Raw genomic sequence first — 16,824 nt, 5'->3', positions numbered from 1 at the left:
AGATATATTGCATAGACACCTCTTGCAGAGCTCTAACTTCCATTTAAAGTTGAATAGTAATTAGATAGATGTCTACATAAAAAGATGATTCATAAAGTATACACAAATTGCCTTAGTGTGGTCCTAGCTGTGTAACTTTAAAACGTGAAATCGTTGTGCCTCAAATTTTATCATCATAATTATACATAAGAAAACAATGCCATTTTGTTAATTTGGCAAGTGTTGCATGAAGTGAAATGTCAGCTACGTGAGAACTTCCGTTACATTGGCGTTAAGTATTGCAAAGTGTCGTTTTGATAATTAAGGCGTGTTACATGCAGTGTCCAAGTTCTCCGTGATCAGCATATGACGAAATGCTGATGGATTAACACCAGGTGTCAAGGTCAAGCAATGTCAATAAAGTATGGAGCATTGTTCTCCAACGATTCCTCTCATCCGGTTTTTGAGTGTTGTTGAAGATAAGATACTGGAGTCCTGACTCTTTTCAAATAAACTGCTAGCGTCTTTGAAAATGTACAAATATTTCAGCACTCGCATGCATCATCTAGGCCAACACATAAGATTTTTGTCATTAGTTTCTGCTTTCATTATTTTTTAAGTAAAACTTTAATTGTTTTAAAACAAACTAGAAGGTTAGTATGAGCAATGAAGCAATGAATAATTCTATTGGAACGATTTGCTATAATAATTATGTAGTCCTCACAGATTCACTGTCCAGTCACTTATGGCCCGAAACTAAATTAAAACCAAAACATGCATTGCAAAATGTGACTTAATTACTTATTGAACAAATGATTGCGTGTTGGCATTACTCATGATGGGATTGAGATAAACCTATAGGGAAATTCAAATATCGTATTTCCCTGGGGCGCGTGCCCCTATGGTGACTGTTCATCATCTTTCACGTGGAGTTATCTCCTCTTTCGATTTCGATGTACAACAATGACGAACGAAGGATAAAACGGAACTTTTAATCATTAAAAAAGAATATTAATAAAAATGATAACAAGTCGTCCATTATTTTTGTTATATCAAACAATTTGTGTCCACGCTGGCAGTGTTGCCATTGTTGGTTGACGTTACAGACTATTTCCACTTTCGGTCACGTGTGTAGTTTAGAAGAGTCCCCCCCCCCCCCGGGTTCTTTTCCCCACCTGCCAAATCCGGTGAAACATTTAGTTTATTCAATGTCATGTGATCAAGTTTAATCCATTCAAATCATTCGAAAAAAAAGTGAGATAATGTAGGAAGATTTAATTACCCTCATATGTAATAAGAGCGAAGCTCTTTCAACGAGTGAAAAACTCGCTGAGTATCGAAGCTCTGTTCCAGTAACATGTATGTAAGTACACAATTTTGAATAAAATACTTATCCTTATCATCACTACGTCTGAAGGAGGATCTGAGGAAATCCCATTTGGGGTCAAGTCCAGGTGACCAATCAAATTGCTGCCTGCAGAATCTTGACAGTTAATTTCAGGGGACGAAGTAGTTTGAAAAAACTGTCAAAATTATTTTCCAATCGGATCGCCTCTTCTAAGATTCGTGGAAATTACTCCGAGATGTCGCGATTGAATTATTTTCGTGTACGTAGTCATCTCGCCCAAAAATCGCAACAAAGCTAAATGTATATGTATACTGGGACGAAATAGAGTTTTCAATGAATGTAGCAAGGTGTAGAAAATGCATTTGATCCGAAGTACACGTAGTATAAAAGTTATCTGAGTATGACCCCCTTATGGGATGTTATCAGATCCTTATTTAATGGAGTGGTTATAGGAGCGAAGCGCGTCGAAAATCGAAGCTCTGTTCCGGTAACATGTACGTAATCAAAAGTACATATTGAGATCAATGACCTGCATGCGTGGATGGCTAAAATAAACAGGAATAATCAAACATTTCTATTTAATAATAAGAGCGCAAATATTAATCATGCACAGCATGGGAAGAGCGAAGCTGTACTTGTTTATTTTCTTTTCTATTTCAATTAAGAAAAATATACGAATTAAAAACAAAAAGACGTACTTTAAATAAAACCTATGTATAACTCCCCATTGAGTGTATGTCTCTGGTCTAACAAACACATTTCTACTTGCAACATAGTTCACGAACCGGTCCAAAAAACTAGGCAGTCAGTGGACAAAACAATAACATGATTTGTGCATAAAAAATTAATTAATGCTTTGGCCACAATCCCTTCCGATTGTGCTTAGGATGTACTCCCGGCATGGTTTCAGTCATTTTGTTGTGGTGTCGGCCGAGTCATAAATAATGAATACTATCTATTGTTATATGGTTTAGTAACGTACTACATATATTCGGCCGGGAATCGAGCGGCAATCACTACAACTATCGTTCGTTTTCCGTAATATACTCGGGCGATATACGTACGATGTATGGTGAAATTATTAGTTAGTTTACTTTTAGTAGTGGGCCGGATCAGAGATTTAAATAGTAAATCTCTGGCCGGATATAGCTTGTCATCACGGTTGTGTGTCTGATAAAAGAAGTTGAGATTACCTCTCGATGTAACTGACGAATACCTATATCCGGTGTACCTTCCTGTCCATTTCACTATTTAGATACAAATCAAAATTAACTTTGGTAAAGTTCAATGTGACTGAATAAATGACTGCTTTTATAGCAATATATTACACTAATCCGAAATGCTTTCAAACCTAGACAACCATCTTTTTGTTTCTCCGAAAGATTGCGTTATATTGCGCATGCTCATAGTCTACTTCCTCTTATCAACGAACTGTCGGAAGTAAACAGAGTTTGCACGATGTAAGTAAATTGTATTTTCTCTTCCGTGTTTATAAACATGTTTTATCAGAACCGAATTTAAGAAATTGTGTTACACGATAATTTCATTTTGATCTTTAGATCTTGTGAGTCTTTTTGGCCTTCTGTCTCTCGTCTTCACTCCGGGAGCACGTTCTGAAGTGATCATGATTATCAAACCTGTTCAGAGATCTGAAAGTCATGACATAAACAACAGTGTTCTCGGTGTTATACACTTTTGGGAATAACCAAACTATTTTCATTTTACTGACTCATATCTAAGCTCTATTGTAGAAGAACAGGGAAAATACACATTCCTGTCGAGTGCCCCGACCAGGAATCGAACCCGGGTCTCCGGCGTGGAAATCTACGGCTCTACCGACTGAGCCAAAGAAGCATGCTCCGTCAGCTGAGTGACAGAGACCGTATTTAACACTATGTACAAGTCACACCGACCCGCTCCTTTTACACTACTCCCCCTGTTTTTCTTGAGATTTCCTAAATCTCAACCCAAGACTCTTTAACCACCTACCATGGGTTATTTAGTTGGGCGCCAATGTAGAAGAACAGGGAAAATACACATTCCTGTCGAGTGCCCCGACCAGGAATCGAACCCGGGTCTCCGGCGTGGAAATCTACGGCTCTACCGACTGAGCCAAAGAAGCATGCTCCGTCAGCTGAGTGACAGAGACCGTATTTAACACTATGTACAAGTCACACCGACCCGCTCTTTTTACACTATTATTCTAGGCAATATGATGGGAAATGCATTCAGATTTAACAAGTATGACCCCCAGTCGTGCATGCCAACATCGATAACTTTTAATACACATCATTCCATAACGTAACCTCATACAATGTAAATGGTCTGCAAATACACATTGCAAGATCTAGAAAAAATGTGTTTATATTAAATGTCGTAAAGTACGTTAGTATATGATCTTTATGGGTAGGTCTACTCATACCGTTTTAGCCAAAGGGAGATAAATCTTCTTAAAAGACACAGCAGGTGCCCTCATTCAACTTTTAACTAGACCCAGACTTAAACCTCAGACAAAAGCTAAGCAGACATGGACAATTGAACAAGTTGGTTTTACAATGTATCATTGTATATAGTATAATTGTTTCTTTTGGAAATACAAGGTGATAACATATTTTTTCTGCATCTTGTTTTCAGACCAGCAAGATGCCTGGCACATATCACCGCCAGAATACCTATGACCCTAACATGGGCATGAAATATGACCGTCAGATATCCAGGATGACAACAGCAAGTGCTCCAGCACGCGGGGCTGCTGGTGAGGAAGATGAGGAGCCACCAAGCACTATGACTAAAGTTGGAAGGTATAGAATTATGGTACTAACATATCATACCACATGTATACCTAATCCCATCACAAGTTCTACATAACAAGTTGATATTTAGATTTTGTTTAGCTTCACAGTGATGAATAGAACATAATTTTCTGTTAACAAAATAGATTTTCATTTATTTTCATATTACACAAGAACCTGGTATGCAATCTAGCAAATTATGGTTAGGTCTTTTAAATATGATCGAGAACTCCATATAAACATTTTTCAGAAATACATTCTAATTATTCTATTGATGTTTAACAGGAAGATCAAGACTAGCATTGCAGATTTCTTTGGTGTTGGAGAAGAAGATGCTACCAAATCAGCTCGATGGAACAACAGAAGAATGCGGTATTATCGCGGCAAATTCCGTGAGGACAAGATGCCAGGAAAGGAACAGGCAGATAGTGACGATGTTCTCGCGGACATGCCCATGCCACACGTCTATGATCCACTCCGTAATCCAGCTCGTCATAGCGAGTATTCATCCCGAAGGACAACACCTCTCTCCAGCACCAGTACATATGCCAGATCAAAGGGTCCCCCCAAAAGACCAAGAAAGGAATCTGTTGTTAAGATGACTATTTCTGTGAGTACATATATTATTTTCTAAGTAGGTTGATAACAATATTAATGAATTTGTAGCAAGTTAGAATTATACCTTTGATAAGATACTTGTTTTGTTGTTGAAGCTTGTATGTAGAAAAATTTTTAAAGGCAGTGTGAAAAAACATATTCTGTTAAATGTATGATTTTGACTTTAGGGTGCTAGGAAGAAGCTGAGAGGAAAACCAAGTGTCCAGCGTCAGAGAAGCTTTGCCCCTGCCAGTCTAGCAGGCGAGTACCCAGATGACCTTTCAGCCAGCATGATTTACCATGTAAGTGTCTTTAAAAAACATGTCTAGGTTTCAACTTTCTTTCTATACCGTTCAACATCCCAACATGTCGCAATAATTAGAGAAAAAACATTCAATGATAATAATAAAACATATAAGTTAATGTTATATTTTTGTTATAAAGATATGTCATTGTAACTGTTACTGATTCTACAACTTCATGGGAAGTTCATTTTTGACACATGAATTGTCTAAGACATGTCAAAGTTAAGGATAGTATTCCAGGGATCCATTAAGATTTCATGATATATACAGGAAATGCAGGTTACTTGTTCAGTCCTTTTGTATTAAAAAATAGTTGATATCCGAATAATACCTCTGCCAGTAGACAGTCAATTTTAAACACATATTACTTGGAGGTCATGATAAAAATGTGGGTTTGTTTTAGTCCTATGACGATGCCTTCAGTCTGGTAGATGATGTTTTCTATGATGAGCCAGCCTTTAGTCCCGAGATGAGGATGGAGAAGATTGGAGAGGATGCCGAGATGGAAATGTAAGTAAAAATATGATAAAGTGTAGCGGTACTGGTCTGGATCAATCACTGACAACCAGATAGCTTAATTGGTACAGCATCCGACTAGTGTCTGGAGGTCTGGGGTTCAAATCCTGGTCTTCTATAGTCATGTTTTTCATATCTTTTACACAAGCATCAAATGTCTTGCTTACAATGAAAAGTATACAGCTGAATTAGCTAAGAGTTATCAATTCTACCAAAGATAATGTATATTTGGTTTGTGATACATATCCCAAGTGTTATTCACATTTCCATCATTTACAGACACAGCAAGGGATGGCGACCAGCACATCGCTATGGAACAGCTAAAAGTCACCATCTAGATGAGAATATGCCACATTTCGGCATGAAAAGAATCGACAACGTTGTACGCGACGACCTTGAAGACCATGACAAGCGACAGATAGGAATGGGTTTTGTTGGTCGACTGTTTAACCGAAGTTACCGTAGCGACCGACTGAGCTCCTATGTAAAGTCACAGATTGATGACTTTGATGATCACAGGTTAGTACTCTACTAGTAGTTGATGGCAAGCTAATGCAAAATTTAAAATTCTCTTATTATTTAAAAGAAGAAAAATAGAAAATATATTAATTCTATTCATGTCAAATATATTTTGTATCTAATAAAGAAATACAAGATCTGTGTTTTGATATACAAAATAAATGTAAATGGTAATTTAATGACCTATAAAATCTGAAGTACCTGTTCTGGTAATGATGCTGAGCCTCACCTTGGGTTAATATTGAATTCTTTTAGGTTGATATAGAGGCCTAATAACCTCACCAAAGGTCAGTAATTGTCTACCATATCGAGTATATTATGTTTGATGACTTTGCTTTACAGGCCCTACTTTACCTACTGGGTGACCATAGTCCAGATCCTGTGTTTCATCGTGTCTGTGGCAGTGTATGGCATTGCACCGATAGGAACAGGAGAAACAGCAGAAACTGAATACGTAAGTATAATGGTGTCTTAACATATCATTGTGGGATCTGATTACAATATACATATCAATAGAAATAAACTGAACATGTTTTAATGTTTGTTATGAGTAAAACCCATAAATAACCAAACAATTCCATGAGTTGTAAATAAAGTCTGCATTGGAGTCAAGGAGATATCTTTCATTTTAATTGATAGACTGTCACTGGTAATAGTCAGTTGAATGGGAGGTAATTCAATGTGTGCTGAACAGAATTTTAATTTTATTGATAGACTGCAGTCACTGGTAAGATTCTTTTGAAGGAGCGATATTAACTTAATATTTGTGGAACAGATTTTTCATTGCACATGCATGTAAAATCTATATGTAAATGTTTATAATATACAGTATATAATACAGAGAAATAAGAAGCATAAATGTACGCAAGCAAAGTATATGTACTTCTGTACTTTCCCACATAAGTACCAATACATTATGATTTTATTTACTGGTATTTTTCAGGTGATGATGCCGAACTTGGCTATTGAGAACATACGCTATGTAGAGAATGACAATTTGTGGATAGGACCTCGCCAGGTATGGCCTTTCCTCACTGCGTTGCTATATTTTGCTGATATGTGTTTCTGAGAAAGTGTTGCGTCAACAGTAAGCTTAATAAATAAAGCAAAATATTTGCTATAACTTACTGAAAATAAAGAACATGATTTGATTGATAGTAGTTTGTGACTTTACATTTTCACTTTGAAGTATACTTATTGCTTGTAGGCTGATTTGATCCATCTTGGAGCAAAGTATTCACCTTGTATGAGACGCGATGAAAACATATGGGAAGGGATTAGAAAGGACCGAGCGGAAGAAAACACGTCTGGTTGTTGTGTGAGAGACGATGGGTCTGGGTGTACACAGACTGTCAAAGACTTATGTGAGGTACAGTGTAGATACCTATATAGTTACCCTTGTAAAACTTTCACTACATACCTAACCCTCTCAAATATACTCTATGTATTAAACTTGTTCTATACAATAGCTGACCTTTGATAATCCTGATACTTGTGACCCCAGCCAAAACATTTCAGATTGCCAATTTTCCTGACTGCCAAATTCTGTCTACTTATGATCAATACTGATAGTCAGATCCATTCCCTGGCTTCTCAGCTGAAATTTCCAGACTATCAGCATATGAATAATCGTGGGTTCACTGTATATTTAAAATCTGATTTTTGTGCAACGCAGGGGCGACACCTAGGTATCACTATGTCGGCGTCAGGGAAATGGTTTCCGTGCGATAACTTAAATATTTATCGTCCGATTTCATCCAGATTTGGTATATAGCTTTATATCAATGAGATCTCGGAGGACTTAAATTATTGTCAAAATCCGTCAATATTTGCGAGAGTTACCGGACTTTAATATTGTCAAAACAGATAAATCTGTGGTTTCCGCTCGATAACTTAAATATTTATTGTTTAATTTCAATCAAACTTTATAAATTGTTTTATATTAATGAGATCTGGGATGGGTGCAATAATGGTTAAAATCCATCAATATTTGCAAGAGTTACGGGACTTTAAAATCCTCAAAACAGAAAAATCCATGGTTTCCGTTCGATAGCTTTAGTATTTATTGTCCGATTTCGACCAAATTTGGTATGTTGCTTTATATCAATGAGATCTTACATGGGTTCGATAGTTCTCAAAATCTGTCAATATTTGCAGGAGTTACGGGACATTAAAATCGTTGAAACATGGTTCTCGCTTGACAACTTTAGTATTTATTGTCCGATTTAACGCAAATGTGGTATATTGCTTTATATCAATGAGATCTTAGACGGGTTCGATACTTCTCAAAATCCATCAATATTTGCAAGAGTTACGGGACTTGATAACTTCATCTAAGTACTAACAATATTTACAACTGTAAATAACTATTTTTTGTGATGCTGTGCAGGCCACACATCCACTTCCGCGGAATTCTTGTTTTTTCATTAGATTTATCCTGTAAAATCAAAATGTACAGTATTATATATAAATATTCCTGGTATTTTGTTTTTCATATATACTTTACCTGTTACTTTTATGCAAGTTTAAAGTAAATTATAGGTACTCATAGTAAAGAATACTGTATTTAATATAGCATGGTCCTCCACTTGTGTTTTAAAAAGACCTGTGATTTTGGTCTGTTGATATGACCTACTATTTTCTTGTCCTGGTTTGATCAAGTTCTACCATATGTCACTGACTGGTACACTATAAATGTAACATTTTACATGATAAAACCGGTCAAAATAGGTCTCTGGCCAATTTGTTCAACCTTCCATCTGTATCAAAGTAAATCTACCAAAATTCTGTCTGTTATCCTATCCTTTTGTTTAACTATAAAATATTTTGAATTGAATTGAAAATCTACCACACTCTTAGGGCCTGTAATTTTGTACATGGGTTCGCAGTACTAGTTCAACTCTTGCAGGTCTGAAATTTGACTTTGGACTCTTAAGTGAACTTTTATTCTCAAAAGTGGATGCCGTTATGTAATCCCTCATAATGTTGTGTTTATTCAGTGTATTGGTATTTAACTTTCAGCCAACATTGAACACGTTTATGAAATGGAACTCATCAAATCCTGGGAAAGGAGGCTTTATGGCAGGTGCAGTATGTGGCCAGGATCCCAAGTAAGTAACGAAAGTGTGCGAGTGAGGTGTTTTTTATTAGAGCTTGTTATATCTATTGTTGCATGGTTTCTGACATTGAGTTGAGATATTACTTAAGCCTTGTTAAAAATACTGATTATTAATGTTGAAATATTGGTTTTTTTTCTAGCTACTGTACAAAACCTGCTTCAGTTGAACCATTTGTTTGGGACAAGAATTCCATCACAAATTGGCCAGTAAGTTTCTGTATTTTATAATCTCAACATCCTATTATCCATAACCTATATCAGCCTTCACTAATGGGAATAATTCACATACCACATGATACCTGATAACATTTGTGTTTGACTAGTATCTCCAGTGGTGATGGAATGTAACTATTTGTAATCTTCACACTGAAATGAAGCTTGTGCGGGATATCATATTTTGACGCCATTCGATCACCAATTGAAACAATAGTCTCGCACAAACGTTACCGGGTATCATGTGGTATGTGAATTATTCCCATTTCAGAATAGTCTGCTCTTTAGTTTAAATATTGGTTGTTATGTCATTTGTGTGTGAAATTATTTTGTTTTCTTTGATGTTAGGGTTGCAAATAAATGCAGTATAAATTTACTGCAGTTAATACCTGTGAACCTGCAAGAGCGGAGAATTCTGCAAATACAGAATTTCACTTGCAATTGTTTCTTTTGGATAGTTTCATATCTCTTCAGCCCATTGATACTTTTAAATGATATTGAAAAGTTATTGTCACTAACATAGAAGCATTAACTCTGTAAAGACTTTGATTTGTAATTGTTTCTTTTGGATAGTTTCTCATCTCTTCAAACAGATGATACTTTACTAGGTAACTGTCATTAGCATAGAAGTATTTTTATGTTCCAGTACTGTGAGGAGACCAGCAGACCATCTAGCAACACAACAGTGGTGAGTGAGGGACGCCACATGACCTGTGAAATCAGTGGTCGACCCTGTTGCCATGGGATACAGGGAGAATGTATGATGACTACACGAGAACATTGTAACTTTGTAAAAGGATATTACCATGAGGATAAATACCTGTGTGCGCAGGTAAGACAAACTTTTGGAGTGTATCACATGTGAAATATGTATCTTTTAGTATCATAAATTGTGTTGATGCTTACTTGCAGTTTCAGAAAAGTTAATAGAACAATTGTTCTATCATGAATCTTTCACTACTTTGTAGCTGTGTAGGAGTAATACCAAACTAACAAGTGGTTTTGTATACCAAACTTGTGCCTCTGAAAACTGAAAGTTTTTATTCTACAATCAGACCAGTAGTATTGTACAATGATCGTTTGTCTCTATTGTATTATTAGGTGAGCTGTCTGACACAGATCTGTGGAATGATTCCTTTCTCTGATGACTCAGCACCAGATCAATTCTACAGACTATGGACGTCCATGTTTTTACACGGCGGGTAGGTTGATTCTGTTGTTAAATCTTTTGATGAAGAGTAAGCAAAAACGTTTAAAGTCCCGAATGAAACGTTTTGGGTAAATAATCAAATACTTACAGCTGAACATAAAAAGACAAAGTCTAAAAAATAATTTGTGCAATCAGAGTTTAGGACAAATTTGATCCTGAGCCAACTAACAAAATGATTTAATCAAAATCATGCAGAAAATAAAGAAAGCACAATCCTATTTTCACTATTAACATTTCTTCCTTGAAAAATACTAAAATGTGTACAGTATTTTACATACACTTTGTAGCTGAAATCAATACTTACACAAGACAGTTTTTTGTTTCTGTTGCATGCTGTTGTGTTTTCAGTACTTTGATATCTGATTGCAGAGTATTCCATCTAGTGATCACCATTGGGTTCCAGTTCCTGATCATGAGAGACATAGAGAAATTGACAGGCTGTATAAGGATGGCCATTATATATGTGGGGAGTGGGATCGCTGGTAACCTTGCCAGCTCCATTTTCCTGCCTTATCATGTAGAGGTAGGTTTCAACACTAGGTTATGATTGTCTGGGATTACATTTATAGTTCAATAGCTGCAAAAATCGTTTGTATACTTTCTGTGACAGCATGCCATATTGATTGGGGTGTAGTAATTAAGTATTTATCTCTTGTAAATAAGAATGATTATGTGTCAGGTTATTTTTAGTCTTTAATCATTCATTAAATAATAAATTCTGCAAGTACAATATACCAACTTTAGTAGGTAGGATACCCCCTGATTTGTCGGATAAAAACTACATAAACAACTTTAAAGTTAAATAATTTCATTAGAAATTCAAGAAATGTGTGAATATAGTCCTGTTAAGCAAGTGGTGGTTTAAAAAAGATGACTACTAATACTTAATTTAAATTTTTAGGTCATCTGACCCGAAGGGTTAGGATGACCTATTGTCATCATGCGCTGTCCGCCGTCAGCCATGCGTTACCTTTCATTCAAATGACTTCTTCTCAATAACAGAATGGCATGGGTTACTGATATTTGGCCTGTAGCATGCTAGGATGACAGGATACCAAGGTTGTTCAAATTCGTCTTTTAAAAGATTTATTTTGTATTGCCTTAATTGTTTGCCACTACTACATTCTTTGAAGTGTTGGATTATGCCAATTTTCAGATGACCGTTAAGGCCAATGTGCTTATTGTTTTTGCACACGACTCAAAACCTTAGAACATATGTAATTATCAAACAATCTTGTTATAATAGGTTGGTCCAGCTGGAGCCCAGTTTGGTATCCTGGCCTGTCTTCTGGTGGAAGTTCTACAGAATGTACAGATGCTGAAACGACCTTTAATAGCCATCCTAAAGATTGGTGGTTTTATTCTATTCCTCTTCCTGCTGGGACTGTTACCATGGATCGACAACTGGGCACACATCAGCGGCTTCCTGTTTGGTTTCCTGTTAGCGTTCGCACTCATACCATATGTGTCATTCGGAGTGTGGGACAGAACGAGGAAAATTATCGGGATTGTGTTGTCACTAGGGGGCGCCATCGCCTTGTTTATAACTCTAATAGTGCTGTTTTACGTACTTCCCCTTTACAACTGCCCAGGCTGTCAATACTTCAACTGTATTCCATTTACTACAAATTTCTGTAAAAACATGGAGGTGGGCATTGACCGGGATTCTACCTACAGTTCTAATCTCTAGTTAACATGTAACTTGTACGACGCCGTCCACCATTTACTTGTTACTGATATCTAATGTACTGGCAGTATGAACTGGTCACAATGTAAAATATACAAAAATGACTTTCTCTTTGGGTAGCTTTATTTTTTTAATCAGGAGAAGTCATAATCATTAATTTACTATACCTAATAATTTGCAAGATGAAAAAAAGAAAAATGTATACTTGGTATATAGCTTTTCTCTATTTTTTTCAGCATTTTTTAATTGACATGTTTAACAGTTTTGTAGTTGAATGTGAATCTAATCATTTTTTTTTTTTTTTTTTTTTTTTTTTTGAGAATTATCTAACCAAGTTATTGTGGTGGGACCATTTTAGTGTCAGTGTTGTCAAATTTACCTGGAAAGTTATGCCATGACCTTTAATAGAAATGTATTTATTAGATAGGGATTTTGAAGCTTAAAACTGCATTTGTAGTTATCTTTAGGTTAAGAATGTATGCACTTCATATACTTTTTGTACTAGATGGGTATGTTATGTAGTAATTTACATGTCACTTGTACAATGTATTATTTCTATATACTGAGAATTTATTTGTTCTGTAAAAACTTTTACCTCTTGTGATATGCAATATAAAAGGCCTACTATCTTTCTGAAACGGCTTTTAATTTTCAAAATGGGAATGTAAAATGAAATTGACAATTTTGTAGTGTCACAAAAGTTATTAGCTTATCGTTAATACTACACTTATCATCACTCTCTGAACAATTTAATTACAATAAAACAAATGCAAATTTTCATAAAGTGGACCGTCTTATGTTTCCCGCTGTCATCCTAAACACCACGCTTTAATTAACTATCACTATGCCAGATGGAGAAACAGCGAAATGAATCTCCATATATTACACAGGAAATCTTGCATACGTTTGGTGTTTTAACCTTATCCTAGGCCATCGATATACATCTTCTTATGATAATTATGTTTTCAAGAAACCTTTAAAATTTGCTCCGGAAAGATAGTAGGCCTTAAAATACATTTGCTGTGATATTATATTTCACTGAATACTATATGCATGCAAAAAGAGTAACAAACAAAAGCTTGATTACTGAAAACTCCCACAGCTACATGTAGCTTAAGCGTTCATTCTCCACTAAATGTACAAATTCCATTATTAAGTGTCCTCTATCAATATCGGGACTTAAAAACCATGTTTGTATATCATGTTTGTTTCACACGTAAAATATATTGATTGATCTTCGAAAATAATCAAGTGTTGTTCCTCTGACCAATTAAGATTTTTCTAATCATCACATTAAATATGGCTCTCGTGACGAATTTCGACTGTCCTCTTAAGCTATAATGTATTTCATAAATCAACTGTGACTAAGAAAATGGGTAAATGTTACATTTTTTTTCTATCATATCATAGATATTAGCATACGCAATGAGAATAGACAAGTATGGGCACACAAAATGCTTAGATATTTTTGATGTAACTCATTTTATCATTGTCACAAACTATGCTGGCAGATACGTTACAAACAAATAAAATCATGTACACAATTAATGTATTATCAAATGTCCACGTTTTCTCCGTGATAATGTATTTCAATATGTATACTAACTTTTACCTTTATGACAAGGACACATCCATTAACAATTAAATGGACAGGTGCGATCTAATCTTGAAAATATACATGTTACGCAACGACATCAACAGATACGTTACTACTATGTACTTGATTACCTAAGATGCCACTTTCCCACAGAGATAAATTCACATCACAGTTTGAAAAGTATAGAATACTAAGTGTTACAATGTTTGTGGTTTGGTCGACAAGTCACACAGTGTTATTTAAATGATGAGAGGGGTTAGTGTCGGTCAGTACGTTACCGACAGATACGTTATGGAAAAATACCCATATCGACAGAAATTCTCATGCTTGTCATAAAACATTCGAAATTAGCTTAACCACGTGGCAAGTGTCCGAGAGTTTGTCAATAGTTTACAAGCGGGAAGATTCGTTGTGTTGCCAGTGTTGGGAAACTCGAAATAAGAAAAACCTTTACTTTCCTTTAGTATATACCTGTACATAGTTACATATATATACATTTCTGATAATAATCACGTGATTTCTAACACTAGTTAGCTGTATTGATTAAGCTATTAGGTATATAATTAATTTTTAAATGTATAAATCACATATCAAAATAGTAACGTATCTGGTATAAAAGATCATGTATCTGTTTGATGAAAGATGTACCTTTACTCTAATATTTAGTGTAAAACTAATAAAAATACTGTTACATCAACTAATTCAAATACATTTTATAGCCAGATATTGTTAGAATGTTTGTTATACTAATGATACGGTAATGTGATATATAAACATGAAATAACGTATCTGTTTATTTGGTAACGTACCTGTCATATTTGGAAACGGATCTGTACTTTTTTCTTTCATACCTACACGTGTAATACTGGGTGAGTGAACTTGGTTTCATTTGAAGCAATTTGTTTCAGACTAGATATGGTCAGAAAATGTAAGTTTAGGGTTGTTTGTGGCAATCAAGTATGACGGAGACTGATACGTTTCTCAGGTGAAGGAAGGCGAGGACAATGAGAATGAATTATTCCTTTGCTTCATGTCAAAAAACATCAACAAAGGACAAGTGAGGTTTCGTTGGCCAATAATATCAGACGAACTGTTTATCATGAGTTATCACATCTACCTGTCAGCCGTGCGGGTCGTTTTTTCCCAATTAAATGACAAGAACGCTGAAACCATCTGCAGTCAATGGAAATCGGTGTAGACAGATACGTTATCAATATGGTAGAAACATAATCATCTCTTCATCGACGCCGCTTTCAATAGTTTTGATCTATCGTTTGATAATTTGATGTTGTAGTTTTGACTACAAGTTTTGAAGCAGATTCGTGTTATTGAATTCGTTTATTTTCTAATACTTCATAAAGACATATACCAAGAGAACAGATACGTTATCGCTGCTAATTTAGGCAAAAATCATCTAAAGTATTGCAGAGAAGTGAAACCGCTGAAAAGTACGTTTTCTTTAATGCATTTTGATGAATTCATGAAACAGAAAAACAGATTTCTACAGTCATATATTAAGTATGTTGTAACATATACGTTACTGTTTAAAGCAGGATTTTAATGTCCTATACAGTAATTTGTGATTTATACGAATACAAAATTACTGACATGTACTGATGCAGATAAAGGTACAGTTTGATAATAAGGAAAAATATAGAAACAAAATACTTTGGTACTATTTTTATATGAAACTATTCGAACACACTTATGAATCATACAAACCAATATTCACAAATGAACTTTTCATAACTGCAATTGATAAAGACAAGTTGCTTTCGAGACGGACAAATGGCTTTGAATGGAAAGAAAAGTCCAAAACCAAAGCAAAAATTCAGTTAAAGTGTATATTTTGTGGCATTTCTAATGACAAACCTCAATTTAGTTCATTTTAACAAAGTCACGTATCTGTTCTTTACCAAAATATGATGGTTGACTGTAACAATTATAACTTTTCTTTGAGTAAAGATAGGAGCCAGCCCTTTTGGATTTAAAAAGTAGAGATATTTGCCAAACAAATGACAATACATAAGAACTTTGTTTCAATTTTCATATTTTATGTTTTCATTTCTAAAAACATGCAAATTAGTGGAGAATGAACGTAAGATAATTAAATTACATAGTCTTAGTTAGTACATGTATAACGATTTTAATTTCACAGTACGTATATTGATATTTTTAGCAACTGAATCAAAATGCTTAATAATTTTAGATCAAAACAAAAATTTGATAAACAGCACACTGCTTATCTTCAGATAAATGAGATGATCTGCCCATGTCCTTGTCCTTAGATACAGATCTAATAATTTACTAGACATTTTATGCATAATACAGTAACTTTGTTAAGAAACACAAATACATAATTTCATAGAAAGACTAGATAGACTGCTGCAATGTAATGTATATGACCATGTTTTTTGTATAATCACTCACCACTTGTTATAGCAATATTTCATAGAACATAAAAGATCATGTACATTATACACTGTACTAGCAAGGGTAAAACATAAAACCTTTTAGCTGCAGAGCAAACTTTATTTTCTGCGGAAGTTTTTATGGGGTAATATTTTGGAGAAGAAAAGTTATACGTGTATCTATACATTTTTATTCTATAATAGATTCTGTACTTATTAAACTTCCTTGCTCTATATCTGTGATAATGGTGATTTACATGCTTATCAGTCTATACTTCGCTGAATGACTGTTTTTCTATGTTAAATAAATTGTATTGTAAATGATGTATTGTTGTTATCAAGTGTTTTACATCAATTACACAAGTCACTAGATTTTACCTTAACCAAGCATTCTGAGAATTGCTTAAAGATATATGTCCCCTGCTGGTCTGGACCTTAAGCCATTAGAACGACTTTGACCTAAGAATCATGAAACTCAACTTTTCCAGATCCTCTATCTGGGCCGTTTTGGATTATACGGTTTGACTGGTTG

At 35.0% G+C, this 16,824-nt stretch overlaps 1 protein-coding gene across 1 annotated transcript; it reads left to right on the top strand.

Moving 5' to 3' along the window:
- The first annotated feature begins 2,753 nt into the window (after positions 1-2,753).
- Positions 2,754-13,832, top strand: LOC138322997 (inactive rhomboid protein 2-like). Its single transcript, XM_069267289.1, has 15 exons — positions 2,754-2,787; positions 3,962-4,128; positions 4,405-4,729; positions 4,905-5,018; positions 5,425-5,531; positions 5,817-6,056; positions 6,399-6,510; positions 7,000-7,074; positions 7,264-7,425; positions 9,078-9,166; positions 9,315-9,381; positions 10,034-10,219; positions 10,489-10,589; positions 10,967-11,120; positions 11,844-13,832. Exons 2-15 carry the CDS (start codon positions 3,971-3,973, stop codon positions 12,285-12,287), a joined length of 2,334 nt encoding a protein of 777 aa, XP_069123390.1. The 5' UTR covers positions 2,754-2,787; positions 3,962-3,970; the 3' UTR covers positions 12,288-13,832.
- Positions 13,833-16,824: the final 2,992 nt, after the last annotated feature.

The sequence above is a fragment of the Argopecten irradians genome, chromosome 5, assembly GCF_041381155.1.
Source record: "Argopecten irradians isolate NY chromosome 5, Ai_NY, whole genome shotgun sequence".
Classification (NCBI taxonomy): domain Eukaryota; kingdom Metazoa; phylum Mollusca; class Bivalvia; order Pectinida; family Pectinidae; genus Argopecten; species Argopecten irradians.
Note: the sequence above shows the minus strand (reverse complement) of the source record. Positions and strands in the feature narration are given on the sequence as shown.

Coding starts and splice junctions, on each gene's coding strand:
- LOC138322997 (XM_069267289.1), top strand. CDS start 3,971: ATGCCTGGCACATATCACCGCCAGAATACCTATGACCCTAACATGGGC. Junction 6,511..6,999: donor AAACAGCAGAAACTGAATAC/GTAAGTATAATG, acceptor GGTATTTTTCAG/GTGATGATGCCGAACTTGGC. Junction 7,426..9,077: donor CTGTCAAAGACTTATGTGAG/GTACAGTGTAGA, acceptor TTTAACTTTCAG/CCAACATTGAACACGTTTAT.